The sequence below is a fragment of the Lynx canadensis genome, chromosome D4 (assembly GCF_007474595.2).
Source record: "Lynx canadensis isolate LIC74 chromosome D4, mLynCan4.pri.v2, whole genome shotgun sequence".
Taxonomy (NCBI): Eukaryota; Metazoa; Chordata; class Mammalia; order Carnivora; family Felidae; genus Lynx; species Lynx canadensis.
In genome coordinates this window covers 43,234,319-43,252,828 of record NC_044315.2, presented here as the reverse complement: position 1 = coordinate 43,252,828, position 18,510 = coordinate 43,234,319, and the positions used below count along the sequence as shown (strand labels likewise).

Genomic DNA, 18,510 nt, shown 5'->3' with positions numbered 1-18,510 from the left:
AATTTTTTTGGAAATTCAAAAATATGTCAGCACTAAGAATGTCTACGTTTTCCCTTTGAGGGTTTCTAATTTTAGACACAAAGGCCATAGTTTAATGTCATTGTGTCACTCTTGATTTAACTATTAGGCAGTTAAATCTGTAGTTAGAAAGCAGTTTCTTGAGGGTTCAACTCGGCTGTGTCTAACAGGAGGGCAGACCTATTTTATACAGTAGGTTCTCTCGAACCATCGCTTCTTATTTTCTCTCAGAATTTAGAAAGGTTGCTTTGATCCCAAGTATGCAAATAAAGTACAATGAATTTCCCAGTGATCCTTGAAGCAGCAAATCTACATTTCCTAAAGCAGTTTCCTCTTAAATCTCTCCTACTGCTAAGTCTTAATCTTTACAGCTTTGTTTAATTACTTCTGCATTGAAAAAAGCAGCTTCCTGACATTTGCCTCTAACTTATTTTTTCTTTCTCCTTAATAGCCACCTGTCCCAACATTTATACATGTGCTGTATTAGATGTTTTAAAATAACACAGGACACAGACAAGGCATAAAGTTCACATGCAGACTTCTTTCAATATAGTATGGCCTTTTGCTTTGGGATAGTAAGAAATAGGCCACAAATACTATTCCAAACAAGAAGAGAGATAAAACTCAGAAGCCAGAAAAAAATTGAGTAGATTATAAACATTTTCTTAAAATTGTTAACAAAATGCTCTTATTTCACAACTGTCTTCCCTGGCCATCTCTTTATTGAAGTTCTTTTTCCCCCAGATATGGGGGTGACTCCCCCATTTCTCCTAGAAATTCACACATAAATTTTGATGAAAGCGTGTAAAGACTTTCAAAGTCTTTCTCTGGCTGAACTGATCTGTCTGAATTAGGATAACTATGCTTTTCACACACTGGTCTTCTGGTATAGATATAATAAGTATATAATATATAGTATAATATATTGACAGTATACTTGACAATATAGTGACAGTATACTTATTATATAGTATAATATATATATATATTATATACTTATTATATAATAAGTAGAATAATTTAAAAGTGGGGTTGAACTGCATTGGCTATATCATCTTGGCCTAAAAAACACTCGTACTCTTAATATTTCCAAAGTTAAAAAAGTCCAAGCAAAATTTTAATACCTCATTCAGTTTTTAATACCGTATCCACTTTTTAATACATAATTTTCTGGTGTAATATGAGCCTAAATTAAATTAAACTTCACCTAAATTATATAATTATAAAATATCATTTTTTTCTGTTTTTTTTTAATGAAAACATGTTATTCTGAGTTCAGTTTTATGAGCTAAGTATATGAAAGAGGCAATTTTGTATCACATGCAGAATTTAGAATTCATGAATATGAGACAGACAGAGTACAAGAAAATAACTTTAGAAAGTTAACAGCAGAAAACACAAACTTCAAAGATAGAACACTTTTCATGCATGTTGTTCATGTAGTATTTCAACTATGTAAAAATTTTGTTTTATGTATACATGATTACTCCACTATGATTTAAAAAATAATATTGAGGTGCTTCTAAGAAATCCAAGGAGCTTTGGAAAGGATATTTTATCTTTTGGTGTTCGTGATTAGCTTTGTAGGAGAAGAATTTTTTTATATCCTCTCTCATATGTTGAGGATAAGGAAGCTAATAAAGAGATTTACCAGGAAGTTCTGCAACTACAAAGGCAAATGCTACACCATGAACAGATTGTTGACCTGTACTTCTATGACTACTCATCATCTGAGATATTTCATATGTCAGTCTGATACTTAATCCTACAAATAACTGAGGGCCAATCAGATTTCCAGAAAGCAACAGTACTAGTGCAAGTGTCAAGTGTCTCTTTAAAACTCCTAATTAAAAAGACCTTAAAAAATCTGACTTATTGCAATAAGTCCTGCTTTCTCTTTGACAAAGTCAGGGTATGTTAAAATTAGAGCTGTTCTAAGACTGGTTTTTATTCTAGTTAATTACTGTGGACCAGGGTAAAATGGGTCAGTTGTGATCCTTACACATGGTCTACTCTGACCATGTCACTGATCAAGTGACAAAGTTAAAATGGAAGGAATCCTGAGAACATTGTGCCACCACCTTGGTCTGAACCTTGTTAAGGAGGGATACAAGTACCAGGATAAAAAGAAATCAGAAGAGAAAATAGCTCTGAAGAGTGCTCCGCAAGTGGAAACTCTGGAGACCCTGAGAGGGCATCATACAGTTTCAAGGACATGGGGCGTGGGTACGGATAACACATGATTAGGAATGGACCCTGGACAGCAACACTTATTTATTTTTAATTAAATTTTTATGAAGCTGATGGAACTCAACTTATGTTTATGATAAATAAACTAGTAATCTGACTGACCTGGCTGGACAAGGATCCAAGTTGCACTCTTGAAGTTGGGTTTGGGTTTGATGTTCTCTGGGTAATAGTGACAGTATTGATCCGCAACCACACGGTTGCTCCGAAGATCGTAACACTCAGCCGATGTCAGCTGGTAACCTGCAGTATCAAACCCATCCAGGCAAGTTTCAACACACATGTCATATTAAAGTATAACGTAATATACTTCTGGCCATCTCACATTAATGAAATTCTTCCCCCAACACTTCAGTAATTTCCAGGGACAAAAGACAGAAATATGGAAGGCTCATTATCTTTGCAGGCCTCAAATACGATTTTTTCCACTCAAATTGTAATAATCAAATATACTGTATAGGTTTGAACTACATAAGGGCATAGCTAGGTGATCAGACTCTGCTGTAAGTACTATTACTATTAATTTGTTTTGTATAATCTAAAAGTGTAACATGGATATCTGTATCCAAAAGAGATGATCAGTATTTATTTGCCAAGGATCTCATGCAAGATGCAAATTGCCTCCCTTGTATCTGAAGCACCAGGAAGAATAAACTCCCAAATCAATCAATCAATCAATCAATCAATCATCAATCAAATAAACCCTAACACTGCTCCCCTTGATGAATGGGGGACAACGAAATACAGCACAAGATGGGGTCCTTCCAGCTGCCTGGGAACATTATTTTTGTCTAAATTCACCTGAGTAGGCTAGGCTGAGAAGATGGAGGATTAAGATCCTAATAGTATCCATTAGGAATCCCTACAAAACAACAACAACCATAATAGTACCCCCCCTACTGTTCAATTTTTGCTTCACCTAAAATCCTTTCTCATTTCTCTTTAAGTCTCCAGCCAATAGTTTTTTAGTGTCCACGCACAAGTTCCCACTGTTTAGAGAATTCTTTTAAAAAATAGCACTGCTGAGTAATGCTTCATTCCATTCATAATGTGTTTACCTTTTCCACCTGCCTCTTTCTTGTCTTGTGGATTCTAGTGAGGTGGTGATGAAGACTTAGATTCTTAGAGTGAAAAATAAATGTACATGGAGAATTTTTTTAACTTAGGCTTTTTTTTTTTTTAAATCATTCTAACCCTAACCAACCTCCAAAATATATTCTCCCTGGCAGGTGCTGAATATTGTTATTGCAGATATATGTTAGAAAGTCAGATTGAGAGAAGTTAAAAGACTTGCAAAAGATTTTAGGAATCAGAAGAAGGCTTATAAACAGATTTCCTGGCTTGAGGCTGTGTTTTCAGACCACCCACAAAAATTAATTGTTCATTAAAGGCCTAAAAAAAGAGCTTTTAACAATTTTACTGTAAAGATGAAAAGCATGGAAAGTAATAGGTAAGAACACATGTTCCATTAAACTTTTTATTTTATAAGAAAGCCAAAGAGCAAAATGACATTTTAAATAAGTAAATATACTTTTATTTTTCAATTACATTATACTCCAAAGCAGATACAGTTATGATAAGCTAACCATTTTACAATTTGCCATATAATAATTTCTACTCAAGCACAGAGTTTATCATGTAGTAAAATGTGGGCACAAGCAGTAAGTATATTATATAACTGAGAATATGATTTTTAAAAATCATAATTTGTCAGCTTAAAACGTTGCTGGAAGCTATTCAAGAGTGTGTGAAATGAAAGGCTTAGAACAAAATGAAATAAAAGACCAAAATAGTCAGATAATTCTGTTTTCGAACGTTTCACAAGGTATTTTTAGCCACAATTGTTTACACTTAGCAAAACGGTCAACCAGCTGAATGTGGAACCAGAAATATAAAAAGGAACTCAGAGATCATTTTTTAGTCATTGTCAAACTGGTCCATGAAGGGGGAGAAGGCTGGTTTTCCACACAGCTCATATCTTTATTCTGAGCAATATACTCCTTTTATTTGTGCTTCCTAGTCAGATTTCCTTTGAAGAAAGTGTTTGATAGCTCAAAACATTTGAAGACCACTGATGCTTCTACTTGTTCACTTAGATGTGAGGAAAATAGGTTGAGAGGGGTTGGCTATATATGAATCTAACATAATCCCCTTACTATATAGCAAGGCATCATCAAGCTTACTGACATTACCCTCTAACACCAGCTCTCTATATGAAATTGACATAGTGGGCATATTATGGAATTGATACTTCGGTCAAAGCATGGTTTTCATTTAAAAAGAAAAGAGGAAAAATAATTATTTACCTAGAAAAATAATTGTTTACTTAGATTTCTTTCTTTGAAACTATTTCCTGTACTAGTCATTCATAAGTGTATCAAAATAACATTCTTATGAAACATCAAAGTAATTGCCATTTTACTTTTAAACAAAGTTATTTTCTCTTCAGAACAGATAGAACAAATGGAAACACTATTGTGCTGAAATGCTGAGAAGCTCAAATTAATAGTTATTTAGCAACCAGGTAAAAGCACTTGAAGGTATTTCTGACTAACTGCTTTTAGGCTAAAATCTAACATTGCTCTAGAGGACCTGATTTTTAGTGATTTGTTCACATTATGCAGATGAAGATGAATTATTTCATATGTTCTCACTGTTTAAAAAAATAATAGATAATAATTTGTTTCCATTTTGAGGTATCATCCTTCTTTTCTCTTGTCAGAATAATCTAGTGATACCCATGTAGATGAGCTACTTAACACCAGCCAACAATCCGGTTTCAGTGAAGGTGGAGCCAGAATTTATTTGATATGCTGGTTTTTAAAGGAATATACAGACAATTTTATGCTCATTAAGTCAGCAAAATTAAACAATTTCTTATAATCCACAAATACTGGCTCAGTTGGCAATGAAACTCAAATATTCATACTCTGCTTATTACCCTTCTGGAAAGAATTTTGGTAATATATGCCAATAGCCACAAAAATTCTGAAACTCACTCTTGAGAATTTATTCCAAGGAAATAATTTGAAAGGAGAAAAGGAAAAAGAAACTTGGCTATTAAGTTATTCGTTACATTATAAGAGAAAAGTTTAAGTGAACTAAATCTTCTATAAGGATATGGCTAAATAAATTATCATAAAGTAATTTGAAGCAATTATTATGTAACCATTATAATTGTAAAGGGCAGAAAATGGGAGAAAATATCTTTTCCAGTAATACAAAATGCTGTCCCTATTGCGGATGTGATGGAGCAGAGATAGGAATTCATTTGGTGACTTTTCAGGAGAGATGATGGGATAGAGCTTAACAATAACCGAGCTGAAGTCTACAGAACAGTGATTTTTTTTTTTTTCGGGTAATAAACTATTCCCTTTAATTAAATTTATCTCTGATTCTTTTTGAACACATTATGCTACATAGTAGGCCTGACAAACACTCTTCACTGGACTCAGGAATAAATAAGTTCTCTTCAACTAGGTGAGTAGTTGATTCTCAAATGAACAGAACAGACTCAAGACCGTTTCCACTAATGGGACTCTACGGACAGAAAATGTTCATGGGCCATCCCGACTGAGGTATCCACCTTACAGGCGGACTTCTGGATTTGGCCCCATTCAGAATAAAGAATCTAACCCGTCACAGCACGAAAGTTCTTCCATGTTGAAGTGGCTACTTTTACAACAGCTAAGCCTTCCCTCATAGAAGCTAACAGTTCCTAGGCTAAGTCAACACCATTACCTCCTCCACAGGTTGCTGAGCAAGGAAAGAAATCTGTCTCCCTCCATCGGTGGATGATAGGCTGATAAAAGATGAACTGGACTGTGCTGTCAGCGGGCCCTGAGTTGTGGATCTGCAGGAGACAAGAGACAATAGCAAAGAGAGCAACTAGTATGACAGAGGGGTGCTTTCTTGATTCCTTGCAACTCTGGACAAGAATGTATAGTAGCACGGATGGTTTCAGGCACTGGGAGAGAAGTGGCCATAGCAATATCACCCATCTTACCAATCAACCATTCGCCATCACCACCATTGCTTTCTCAGTTCTTTTGCCATGAGCAACGGATAGCAATGTCTCAACTTGTGATTCTAGTAGGGTCTTTTCCCGGGACACTTATTCCCTTTCCCTCATTTATTTCCAACTTTTCTGGTGTAACAGGAAAAATTATAGGTATTTTTAATTTCTATGTATGTATATGTGTATGTATATATGTGGATTTATAATGTAGGTTCAGAAAGAGAAAATTTGTTCTGAGAAAATGATAAATGCCATATACTGCAAGAAATGAAAGATACTATCCTTTGTTAACAAAAAAAAATAGGGGCACCTGGATGGCTCAGTTAGTTAAGCATCCAACTTCAGCTCAGGTCATGATCTCATGGTTTGTGAGTTCGAGCCCCACACCGGGCTCTCTGCTGTAAGCACAGGGCCTGCTTCAGATCCTCTGTCCCTCCCTCTCTCTCTCTCTCTCTCTCTCTCATTCTCAAAAATAAATAAACATTAAAACAATTTTTAAAAAAGAAACGAAAAAAATTAATTAAATGGCTCTGCCCACCCAGAGACATACATGGTGTTTCCTGGCAATTTAGTGACTCATACGTTTTCATATGCAGAATTGCCAATTGGAAGCTTGCTAAAATGCTAATTCCTCAGCTCTTGTCCAGAGATCCCGGCAACGCAAACATTGATAGTCCAAGTACCAAACTTTAAAAAACACCAACTTCCATTATAAAAGCATTTACTTTGAATACAACATGTGCTTATGGAAATGACAACTCCTTTGTTTTTCAAAGGGGGGAAGTGAAGCAATAATCCTTTAATAGTTCTTAAAAGTATAAGGTTGAGAAAACATACTTAAACTGAAGGAGCAATGCCTTGATTTCATGAAGACATAATAACATGTCATATAACACTGAGACAGTGGGCAAGGCTTGGACTATTTGTTATACTAAAGGAAGTTCCATGGACAACAAAGAGGGGCACCTCTTAACTTAAAGACAGTAGAGGAGCACATCAGCACATCCTGTGGTCTAAGTCTTTGTTAGTGTTTTCAAGCTTTCTGCGGTCCTAGCTGCCCTTTACCGAGGATAAACTGATGGATTTAACCTTCAGATTAAAAAAAAAAGACCATCTATTTTTCCACTACTGAGTTTAACGACTGGATTAAACATCTAGGAACACTGAAGAAACAGGGAGTAGGTGTTAAACCCCAGACCAGTTTTTGGACTTTGGAAGGCAAGAATATTGGAAATGTTCTTCAAATGATCTGCAAGAGCTGGAAAGGAGAAAGAAGAAAGTGAGAAAACTAAAGAATATTTCATTTTATGCTGGAATTCCGACCCATGGAACATCGAGGTCTTTCCTACTTAGAATAAGCAGTGATACAATCCCCGACTTTAAAGCAAAAACAGCTGAAGCAATACAGTGTCTTTCTTAAAAGGGGAGCATAGTTTACAGATTAATATTTTTCAATCCTATGTGTCAGATACAGGATACCTAATTGCTTGCTCGGGGATGTAGTATTAATCATATCCTTTGGAAAGTTTTTTTTCTGTTTTTTTTTTATGTTTGTTTTGTTTTACTTTTGTTTTAAGCTCACAAAAGCCTATAGCTCTCTTGGGATGTGTGGTTTCCATGCTGGGAAGGTATTAGAAGAGGACTCTCATTTGAACACCAGCTCGGTGAAAAAATAAAAAGACCAGAAGATTTATTTAGGCTTAGAGAAATGGATTGTTTTGCAGAGGTCCCTTTTGGGATGCTTGAAATTAAACAAAGTCCTAGGAAAGTGGAGGAAAAAACAAATACGTGGAGGATATAACATCAAAATCCTTGGAGAAACCGTGTTCTAGAATATCTGTACAGTGTCTGGGCTTAGTTTTTGATCTGGCTAAAGAGGCAAAAAGATGGAATTTGTCAAATTTTCAGCCTACTAGAAGTTATCAGTAAAACTACCTTATGTCCTGAGAGTAAGGAATGAATGTGAAGAAGTTTTGGTGTTAAGAGGGAGTCTTAGTAAAGACTATGTTGAAGTAAAGAAAACAAGAAGATTAGAAAGAATATTGCTCCTAATGAGCCCAATGAAACCGATGTGCAATGAGCATGAATGCTGAGACTTATGCCTAAATTTGAAAAGAGATTGGAAGTGAACAGGGATGCTGTTATTTCAAACAGATAAAACCAATCATAATATATCCAGACCTCTGACCACATAATCTTGTTTGACTCCTTCCACACTGATAATTCCTGGTTCTCTCTTCTCTACAGGTACCTTCTTCTTTTAATAACAGCCAACAACTGGGTGCCTGGGTGACTCAGTTGGTTAAGTGTCCGACTTTGGCTCAGGTCATCTTGCATTTCATGAGTTCCAGCGCCATGTTGATATTCAGCACAGAGCCTGGAGCCCACTTCCAGTTCTGCTTCCCTCTCTGTCCCTCTCTGCCCCTCCCCTGCCCCTGCTCACACTCTGTCTCTCTCTCTCTCTCTCTCAAAAGTAAACATTAAATAATTTTTTTAAAATAAAGCCAACAACTACCACAGCAACCAGCACTTGTTACATTCCTACCGTATGCAAGGTACATTTTATTTGTATTAAATCTAAATTTAGAACTACCCTGTATTATCTTCGACCTTTACATTATAATGAGAGAGATGAGTTTCAGAGAGATTAAGTGACTTACTCAAGGCTACACAGCTAGGGAATAGCAGAGCTGAAATTTGAATTCAAGTGTGCCTTGGCTTGAAAGCTGCCATTCTTTTCAGGGCACAAAGTAATTTTGTTAGTTAATGTTAGTTTTGTAAAGACATAGGTATTTATTTTTAGTGGCGTCCTTGAACTGCTCTCCTCACTATCTTCTTAATTTTTCATTTTAAAGTAGGAAAAGTATGTTTAAAATAAAAAGAAGAGGCTAACCTGATGTCTAACTTTGATGGACTAATTGTTTCTTATACAGATGAGCTGCCATGTTCCTTTTTTCTGGTTTTATTAATTCTGGGCGTCTGGGACCTTTGTTATCATTAGCTCTGGAGCTTTACAAACCATACGGCCTCAGACATCAGGTTCTTGTTCTCAAGAGTATGTTGAAAGCTTCAGTTTGACACATTAGGATTTTGTTTTAGGGAGCTAAACACATCTGGCATATGTAATTTTGGCCTCCTTAAGTTAATAAGGAAAAAGAATGTTCTGAACCAAGCTTTTCTTCCTATAATTACAATGATTCAGTGTTTCTAATTTAAGGACTTCTCATACTGAAAGGAAAGAAGATAAAAACTGGTCACTTTCCATAGCAACTCACTGCACTGTCATGATAAAGTCACAAGGCAGGACCAATGTGTGTGTGGGTAACGGATGAACATAGATCCCTGTAAAATCAAAGGAATCAAGGAGACATTTCAAACACATGAAAGACATCAAGTACACAAAGGATCTCTCAGTTGATGTACTCTGAAATGCCATATCTTTTTCTTCTCTTTTGGTTAAAGGGTAATTTGTGAGCCTTTGCTGTCCCCTCCTATGTTCTTTTCTCTCACTGGTGTTGTAGAAACTTTTGCCTGAGACAAGCCAGCAAGAGGCTGGTAGTCAGGAGTCTCCCTATCCTCCTTGGCTGCTGAATTATGAACAGATTTATGCTCAAGACTGTTCAGAAAGACATATTAAGGCATTATTTCTGCCTAATACTCTAACTAATGCAAATGGAAATCACAACTTTTCTACCACTTTGGTGGCTTAGGTACTCATCACTTTTCTCTATGACAGTCTTCTGAAATTTCTCAAATGGGTACAAACTGAGCAGGTCCAGCCATACCTTAGCAGTGCTCACAAGTAGAGCTAAGTTGGAAGTTCTAGTGAAGGATGTGCCATGACTGCAAAAGACCCTTTTCTGTTTGAGAAAGCCATTTGCTTTCACTGGGGCTGCAGTTTCAGAAGGATGCACATAGCATGATCAGGAAGAAATACAAAGGCCTAAACAAAGGCAGTGGCAGCAAGGATGGAGAAGAAAGAATAATCTTGGGATGGTATGAAGGTAGAACTGACAAAGTTTGATAGCTAGCTAGGGGCATATCGGAGAAGGGGAAATCAGTGAATCAAAGGTTTCTGATGTGGCTGGGTAAAGAGCATATTATTCTACGAGATAAGAAATAAAGAAGATTAGGTAGGTTTCTTCTAAAGATTAGATTAGGGCTAGACAAGTCCAGGTTTGGCTATGTTGTGCTGGTTGTGTCTATGGGATATCCAAGTGGTGATGTGCAGAAGGCAGCTAGATATATGGTGTGTGTCAGCAAAGCTGTGAAATACTGGCATGTGAATAATATTATTCACATATTATTATTGTTATTCACTTATTGTTATTATTATTATTATTATCAGACATTATTGAGTCCAATTCTATATTTTTAGTATGTGTTTTAACTCTTGCAAGGCCACCAGGGAAATTAACATAAATGGTGTATTCAACAGCACTCTAAGGGTTTCAAAAAATAAAGACATCTTTCAATACTGTACTGTATTTGCATATTTAAATAGAATGATTTAACTATCAGCATCATTTCTATTGTGAACCATATCTGCTGGTTTGTAGCTTCTTGTTCACATGAATGTACCTGGCATCTGGACTGGGTTAAAAAGAGCTACCATGCAGATGGAGAAGGAGAAGAGTGCTCTGGAACCCTTCTTCCATCCAACCTCACTGACTATCACATTTTCCTATATGCATTCTTACTTCCAGCTGCCACAGGGTCATCAAGCCTTAGCTTAAATCAAATGTCCTCTGGCTCCAGGTCCCATGATGAAAAATTTATGGAGTCCTGGACACATTACAAGTTTTACAGCTTTACAGCTGAAATCCTTCAGGTCCTTCTGACCTACTGAAAGAAAAAATATGTTTTATTTTATTGTGATTCCCAAACATTCTTCTAGTGTGTACATTTCTCCTACAGAATGTATATGTTGCTTCCAGCAATGTGTTTTATATTACCTTGAAGAGTAGGGAAGCTCTGATAGAAAGAAACAACTTAGTCTTTTTGCCAGTACAAGAGAAACCAGAACTTGTAATTGGAAGTATGACCAAGTCTATGGATCATTAGTTTGTCTTTCTCTTTGACTGAGAACACTTTATGAGTTGGCAACTACATCCTAATTTGTTTTAAAAACAGTTTATATCCTCCAACTAATGATGTGTTGGTCTTTGGGTCTTTTATTAAATAAATACATATACACACACCTAAGAACTTTCTTAGGGCTTTAAAATATATGTTCTTGAAAGGTCCAGGAAATATATTCTTGAAAAGATGATGTTGAATTAAACATTTCCTGGGTAATAGGATTTCCAAATCTATGCCCAAACCCAAATTCTCTCTCTCTCTTCAGGAGATTATAAATAACAGTTTGGATGTGCCTTGAAAACCTAAAGGCACTTACCTTGACAATGAAATCTGCTGTGAGTGGTCCAGTCATTCTTAGAATCTCTTTGTCTGGAAATTTCTGGAAGTCCACACTAGAATTGTCCACAAGAAAGGTGCCTGTCGAGCTGAGACTGCTTTCACCTTTAGCCCCCTGCAGGGTTTTGGTTTCCAGATCTACATAATCAAACACATTTAAAGGAAAGAAAGATGTTCCCAGGAATACCATAAGCAAGCATATTTCATAAAACAGCCTACAGCTATGAAGGGAGAAGTATCCCCCTTGATACAGCTGACACAGTTGACATTGTGATATAAACAAAATTTATGGGCACCTCTAGATCACAGAGTTTATGTTGCAAATGAAATCATTTTAAAACTCATTGGCCAGGCAGTCAAGGCTCCCAATCAAAAGATAATTGACTCCGTGGATGACCTCATTTGGGTGCTCCAATTCATCACAATCCTATTCCTTTCATTAAACCATCTCCCATACATATCTTACTGATTTTGGTCTCTATGGCTCTCTGTCTACAATTTGCTTTCTGATCTGTGAGATCAAGGGTACTCTCCGAGTTCTCCTCAGCACCCATGTGACTTTATATTCACACATTACCTTGTGTTTATTTGTACTATCTGGTTTCTTACCACATGTGTGCTGTTGTGCAGAAGAAACTATAGTAATGAGGATGAGGAAGTCCCATTCTTTTTAGTTCTCTCTCTTTAAAATCCTGTTTGGTACATAATACAGTATTATGCACATATATGATATTTTGTAAGTGTTTAAGAGAGAAAGAGGAGCTTCTTGATTCCTGGAGCATTCCAATCTGAATTTGGCCAATGACAAAGCCTATGAAGCATCTTTGATTATAGGAAATCAGAGCAAGCTGAGGATTATGGTAATTATGCTGCATATTTCAGAGCATATTAAATTCTCATGTGGCTGAGAAATGATTTGGAATAACTTCCCACTGTATGAAGAGAGATAGACTAAGTCAGTGTTTCTAAAACTTGCATAAGAACCCTTAGTTTTGTCAGTGTTTCTTTGGCAGAAGGATAAAATGTCAGGTGAGGCTCTGGGTGGCCTACCCCACATTCAATCAGAATGACTCCCCTCTTCCGTGTTTTGCAGATTGGGGTTCTGGGACCTCTTTAGGGTCTCTGGAGGTACTAATGTACCTGTACTAAATTATTCTAAGTGTTGTCTGCTTCACGCTGGAATACCAACAGGTGAAGAATGTTGGATGTTCAATGTCCAGTGAAATGCCCACAACCCTTGGATGAAATCTGTGTAGCCCTTCAATTGGAGTAGGTCAGGCTCCATCCCCTTGCCCTAGAGAGAGGTCCTCACAGAGAGCATAGGGCACATCAAGGGAGAACTGGAGGGGAAACCACAGCTGTTGTAATCAGAGGAAAGCCAACAGCATGGGATCTCCTTCTTCTAGCCTTCATTCCTCAAGCTGCCTTACATGTATGTGCACTAATTTGTAGAAATATCTTCAAGACACAAACCAACTTAGTTTTGGGAAAATCCTGGGGGTCTAAGCCTGATATGAGCATCTGATTTAATTTTATCACCAGGCCTCCCAGCTGTACTTCCCAAGGTACTTCTGATTAAAGGTAAGCTGGGGTTGGACCAGACTGCTTAGTCCTGTTCTGGTTTGCCCCTAAATATTTAAGGTTGGTCCCATACTCAACCAGCTTCTGGAATTAAGTGCAAAGGGTTACAAGAGAAACATGGGGACCTTTAAATACATATTATATATTATATATTATATATATTATATTATATATATTTCAAACAAATACCAAATACCAGATACCAAAAAAACCCAAAAAGTTAAGGTACATATATGCTGTCAACATTATGTCTGTTGGGGGAAAAAAAAAGCAAATTCCATTTTTCTTTCCATCATTTGTAAGTATCATCTGCAGCTCTACCTATTGAATTTTTGGGACAATTAAACCAAACAAAGATAATTCTTTAGCTTCTTAGTGATCACATAATTAGGAAAACTGGGAGGCTAATACATTTATAAAAATGAATTTCATCTTAAATGGATTGCTTTAGGTTCTTTCTTCCACATTGAGAAGTCAGTCCCAAACTTGGTGATGATCTCCGCCTGGATGTTTTATTCTGAGCAGGCCTGTCACTGCTCAGAAAAATACTATTTTGAGTGGGGCTGTTACATGAGCAGTTACCTCTGTCCAATCCTCCAGGGGAAAAGCAAATCATTTGAATGGTGATAGTGTACACACATAATCATCCCTGACATGTGAATACTATATTTTGGGGGGTTGTTCAGGGTTAGAAAAGAACTTGGATCCTATAAGGTGACTTATCAGTTTCTTTTGGCTTTGCCTGAACTGTACCTTACTTATTCCTTTCCTTCACATGACCCCTCAAATCCTGCCTCCCACGAAATGTATTTGTTTTTATTTTTAGAAAGACTATAGTAGACTATCTGAACTTTCACAGGCTCCAATTTATCTTCCTCTTGTTTGTCTTTCTGGAATGATTTCATTTATAATCCAATTGCCAAAAGATAATGCCTGCTACCTAAATTGGTTTCATAGGCATGTGTGTGGGGGGGAGAAAGAAGAGAAGATGATAGATGGTTCTTAAGGAATCCAGGAATAGTCACAGTGGAGATCAGAAATGCTCAAGGACCAGCTGAAGAGAAGTCTTTCAGTGTAGCTGAATTTTGTACAAAATACAATATAACTTTCATACCCCCTCGCTGGTTTATAGCCTATAATTTTCTGCTAGTAATTTATGGGTCTACATCTAATAATACTAATGCTAATAACAAAAAAGAAAAGATATGGCTGTGTACTACTGCCTTGCCATGACTGAAGATCAGTTCTTTCTAAATTCTGGTGGAACCATGCTACCACTTGATCTTTAGGGGTTTGATTACCCTTCAGTCCTGAATCCCAATAGCTATCTTTAATATATAAAGGCTTTGCATTTTCTTTAGTACATGGGATGTTAGTTACACCACATGGTTTTCTTTAAATGCCCCAGGGTTAAAGTTGTTTGATGCTTCTATATTCCCCTGAATTGATAAAGTATGGAACATGAGAATAGAAGAAGAAAAGAAAGAAAGAAAGAAAGAAGAAAGAAGAAAAAGAAAGAAAAAGGAAAGAGAAAGAAACAAAGAAAGAAAGAAAAAGAAAGAAAAAAGAAAGAAAGAAAGAAGAAAGAAAGAAAAGGAAAGAAGGAAAGAAAGAACGAACGAACATAGGAGAGGGAGGGAAGGCTGGAAGGAGGAGGAAAAAAGCAAGGCAAGAAAAAGATGGAGACTGATCGGAGGGGAAGAAGAGAATGAGAAATAACATGCACAAAAACATAAACATGTGCTTAACTCATGAACAACCTACTGGGAGCATCTATTTTGTGTTTTTTAGGATGACTGTGGTTAGAGATAATTACCCTGAGGTTTTTGCTATCTCATCAGGCAGCCAAAAGATAAACAGAAGCACTCAGAATATCATATTATGATAGAGTAGAAAGATTTGCACTTCTGTATTTTAATCTCTTCTGGGAACAAAAAATAATAATGACTAAAATTCCCAATACTCAAAGGAAAGCAACTGAGTTTACTTACACAAGTGATCAGGTCCTTTTAAGACAAGGCGAATATGTCTACTTCCATAGGGAATAGCAACCACAGTATCATCCACTAGAGAGAAACAAAGCAGTATCTTTAAACCACATAATTTGATACAAAATTATTGATTGGCTCCTATATAAAGGCACTGACTTATGTACTCCTCTAAATGACAATTTTTAAGTGCCTGAAATATGAACACTAATATTTGGGAATCAAAATTTCCATTTTCCTCAAAATAAAATATGCCAGTGAAGTTGGTCACTAGATAACTTACGGTTGATATGGCCACCATATGTGGATATGGATATATATATATATTTTTGATAGATTGAGAAATGAATTTGTAAGTTTTCATTTCTGATTTTAAAACTGGTTTTACACTGCCAAATTTCTCCAGATTACAAAATGAAAATAAATTGTAATGTCCAAAGAAGGACTTTATTATATCAAAACCTGGATTTCCTTCTAGCAAAGCAATGATCTTGGATTAGTAGGACACATAAGAATAGGAGAAAACAAATTTGTTTGCATTTGTTAAATACCTCGAGGGCAGAAATCATGCCTTCTGGTTCTTTCATATCCTTCACCCTATCTACATCTATATATACCATATATAGTGTCTCAGAAATGGCTATGAACATTTCCCCCCACACACTCTCTCTGCTCGAAACTTAAAAAAGAATTTTTTTTGGCTGAATCACAGATAATTTAGAAATGGGTTACTTTCACCCTACTTGCAAACTGAGCCTCAATTCATTGGAAGCAGTCCCCAAATCTACATTTTTGAAAAAAAAAAATTAAAGGTATATCACATGCACTGCAAACACACCACCGACATTCTTGTGACATTTGTGACAACAATACCTCACATTTTCATGCCACTGAAGAGTTTCACTTACACTTAAATTATACTATTTACCCCTTCACCCAAAACTTGTAACATAGGCAAAGGGGATGCTACCATCCCCATTTTATGATGAAGAAATGAAGCCTCTGAGAAGTTTAATGAGTAGCCAATGGTCAAAAAATAGGAGAGCGTTCCAGAAGACAAGGGAGAAAGTAAGTATTTTAAAATTCACCAGCATATTCGCAAGCTCTGTGGGATTCTCTGCTTCACATATATTTTTCTAATATTAAATATTATCATACTCTTTGGAAAAATTTAGTTTCAATAAGAGTAATCCTAAAAGGTACCCATTTTTCTGAAACTTAACATCATCCTGTCTTTAAGAGAATTTGATTTCAATAAACGAACCTCAAAAGTTCTCTAACTTCTCTGATCCTTAGTTTCCTCATTTGTAAAACAGGGAAAATGACACTTCCTGCATAATATTGTTGTGAAAAGATACAGAGATTGATATCGATATATAGCATGGAACACAGGAGGCATTTTATAAATATTACTTTCCTCCTTCTATTCCAAATATCCTTAAGGTCAGAAACTGAGAGACTGTTTATTTTTACTATGTTTTTAAACCCTCCGAGGCCCCAGCACATAGCCAGTTGAATGAGAACGAAGAATCATATCTCTCAATTCTTTTCCTAAGGAGGTTACATTTATCAAGTCCTCTACAATATTGAACATTCTACTCACACTACAGCCTTCTAGCTGTTTTTAATGTCATACATTGTTGAAGAAAAGGCTGAATTTCAGATAGCCAAGAGTTTGTGGCATATAAGAAGGAAAAAAAAAACATGTAAGGGGAATATAGAAAAGGAATAAAAAATATTCAGTCTGGGCCCATAGAGCGTTAAATGCCTTGCATAAAGACATGGATTTTTAAGTTTACAAAAGAAACTCAAAGCAGTTAAAACAATGGGATTTCTGGAAATAGAAAGGCTTTGTTTATCCACAGGTCATATAAAGTGCAACTAAAAGGGAAGCTTTCTGTTCGTCCCTGCAATGCTCAGCGGCAGTCTTCTGACCCACACACTACTCAGGCAGCCTCCCTCTTGTTCTGTTGAGAAGGGACTCACATTCCACATGCTGGGGCATTCACCCCAGCTTCTGGCTGATACGCTAACTTTTGCATGCTCCCCAAAGAAGAAGGGGAGAAACCCAGAGGGTTGTTGGGGGAAGAGGCTACGATGGAGACTGCGCTTGCCTAGTCAAAGTGAAACAGGGAGCAACTCAAGCTGGTACAAACTTGAAGAGTCAGCAGCACATGATACAAGAGGTATGAAGAGTCATAGTCTGTTCCTGTATGGTTCTGTAAGAACTCATGGGCACCTAGCAGCTCATCAGGCAAGCAGCAAATTCATTATTTATTCCACAAATATTTTTTTAGTGTCTCCTGGTGTCAGGTCCCATGTCAGGCACCAGAGATTCAGTGACAAAAAAGACAAGCAAAGCAGCAGCCACACAAAATGGTCCAAGAAGAAGGGACCTAAGACAAAATCTGGAAAAACACTACACGCTATACCCCGTTCATGGACATTCACAAAGCACGTTGATTTCTTAGAAGCCCTGAACCAGAGAACCTCATTTCATTCTATTTAATCCAGTGTATCCCCAAAGGGTTTACCCAGAGAAATTGTTTATATATATTATCTATTAACACTGGTTGATACATCTCAAAATATGATTTAAGAAATGGTGATCTTAATTTGACAAAAGACAGGAAAAAAATTAATTGCATATTCTGCATGTTGATAAAAAGCCACCCTTTGAGTTGTATATGTATTAGTAATGGTCTTGTTTAAGGATAAATTCTCAATTATTAGGGTTGGGGGAACTCTTCTATTTGGCAGCTATTACAGTAGTGAGTACAGAATGGTGTTTAAGATATTTGAGAATGTGTGGGCAGTCTGGCTTCATCACCTGCCTTCTTAGTGTTTAATTCATTAGGTTTGGCTGGTGAGGCAGGTGCTCCATCCTCTCTCACTGTGATTCACATTCATCCGGGTGCCCTTTTCAAAAAAGGCACACTGCTCTATGATCAAGTGCATCTGTCCTAATCTATTCTGGCTTTTTGACAAAACCATGATGCTAATCTTTAGGACACATTTCTAGGTTATTAATCAGCAATTCTAGAAGACCTGCTTCAGAGATCAGATGACCTCTTTCTCAATTTAATTGATAAACTTTCCCTGGAAATCATAAATGCTGTAATTTCACAAATATGGATTGCAAATGCTCTTTCTCAAGAAAATTGTTCTCAAAGATTGTACCTAAAATATTTCGTCAAAAATCATAGCTATATGTGTATTCCACATCTTTCTTTTTTATTT

General features: G+C 36.5%; 1 protein-coding gene across 1 annotated transcript in view; it reads right to left on the bottom strand.

Moving 5' to 3' along the window:
- Positions 1-18,510, bottom strand: part of ADAMTSL1 (ADAMTS like 1) — a 379,909-nt gene that overhangs the window by 221,557 nt on the left and 139,842 nt on the right. The window contains 5 exon segments of the mRNA XM_032595636.1: positions 2,371-2,407; positions 2,410-2,508; positions 6,007-6,118; positions 11,682-11,839; positions 15,274-15,348. Coding sequence (XP_032451527.1) covers positions 2,371-2,407; positions 2,410-2,508; positions 6,007-6,118; positions 11,682-11,839; positions 15,274-15,348 — 481 coding nt within the window.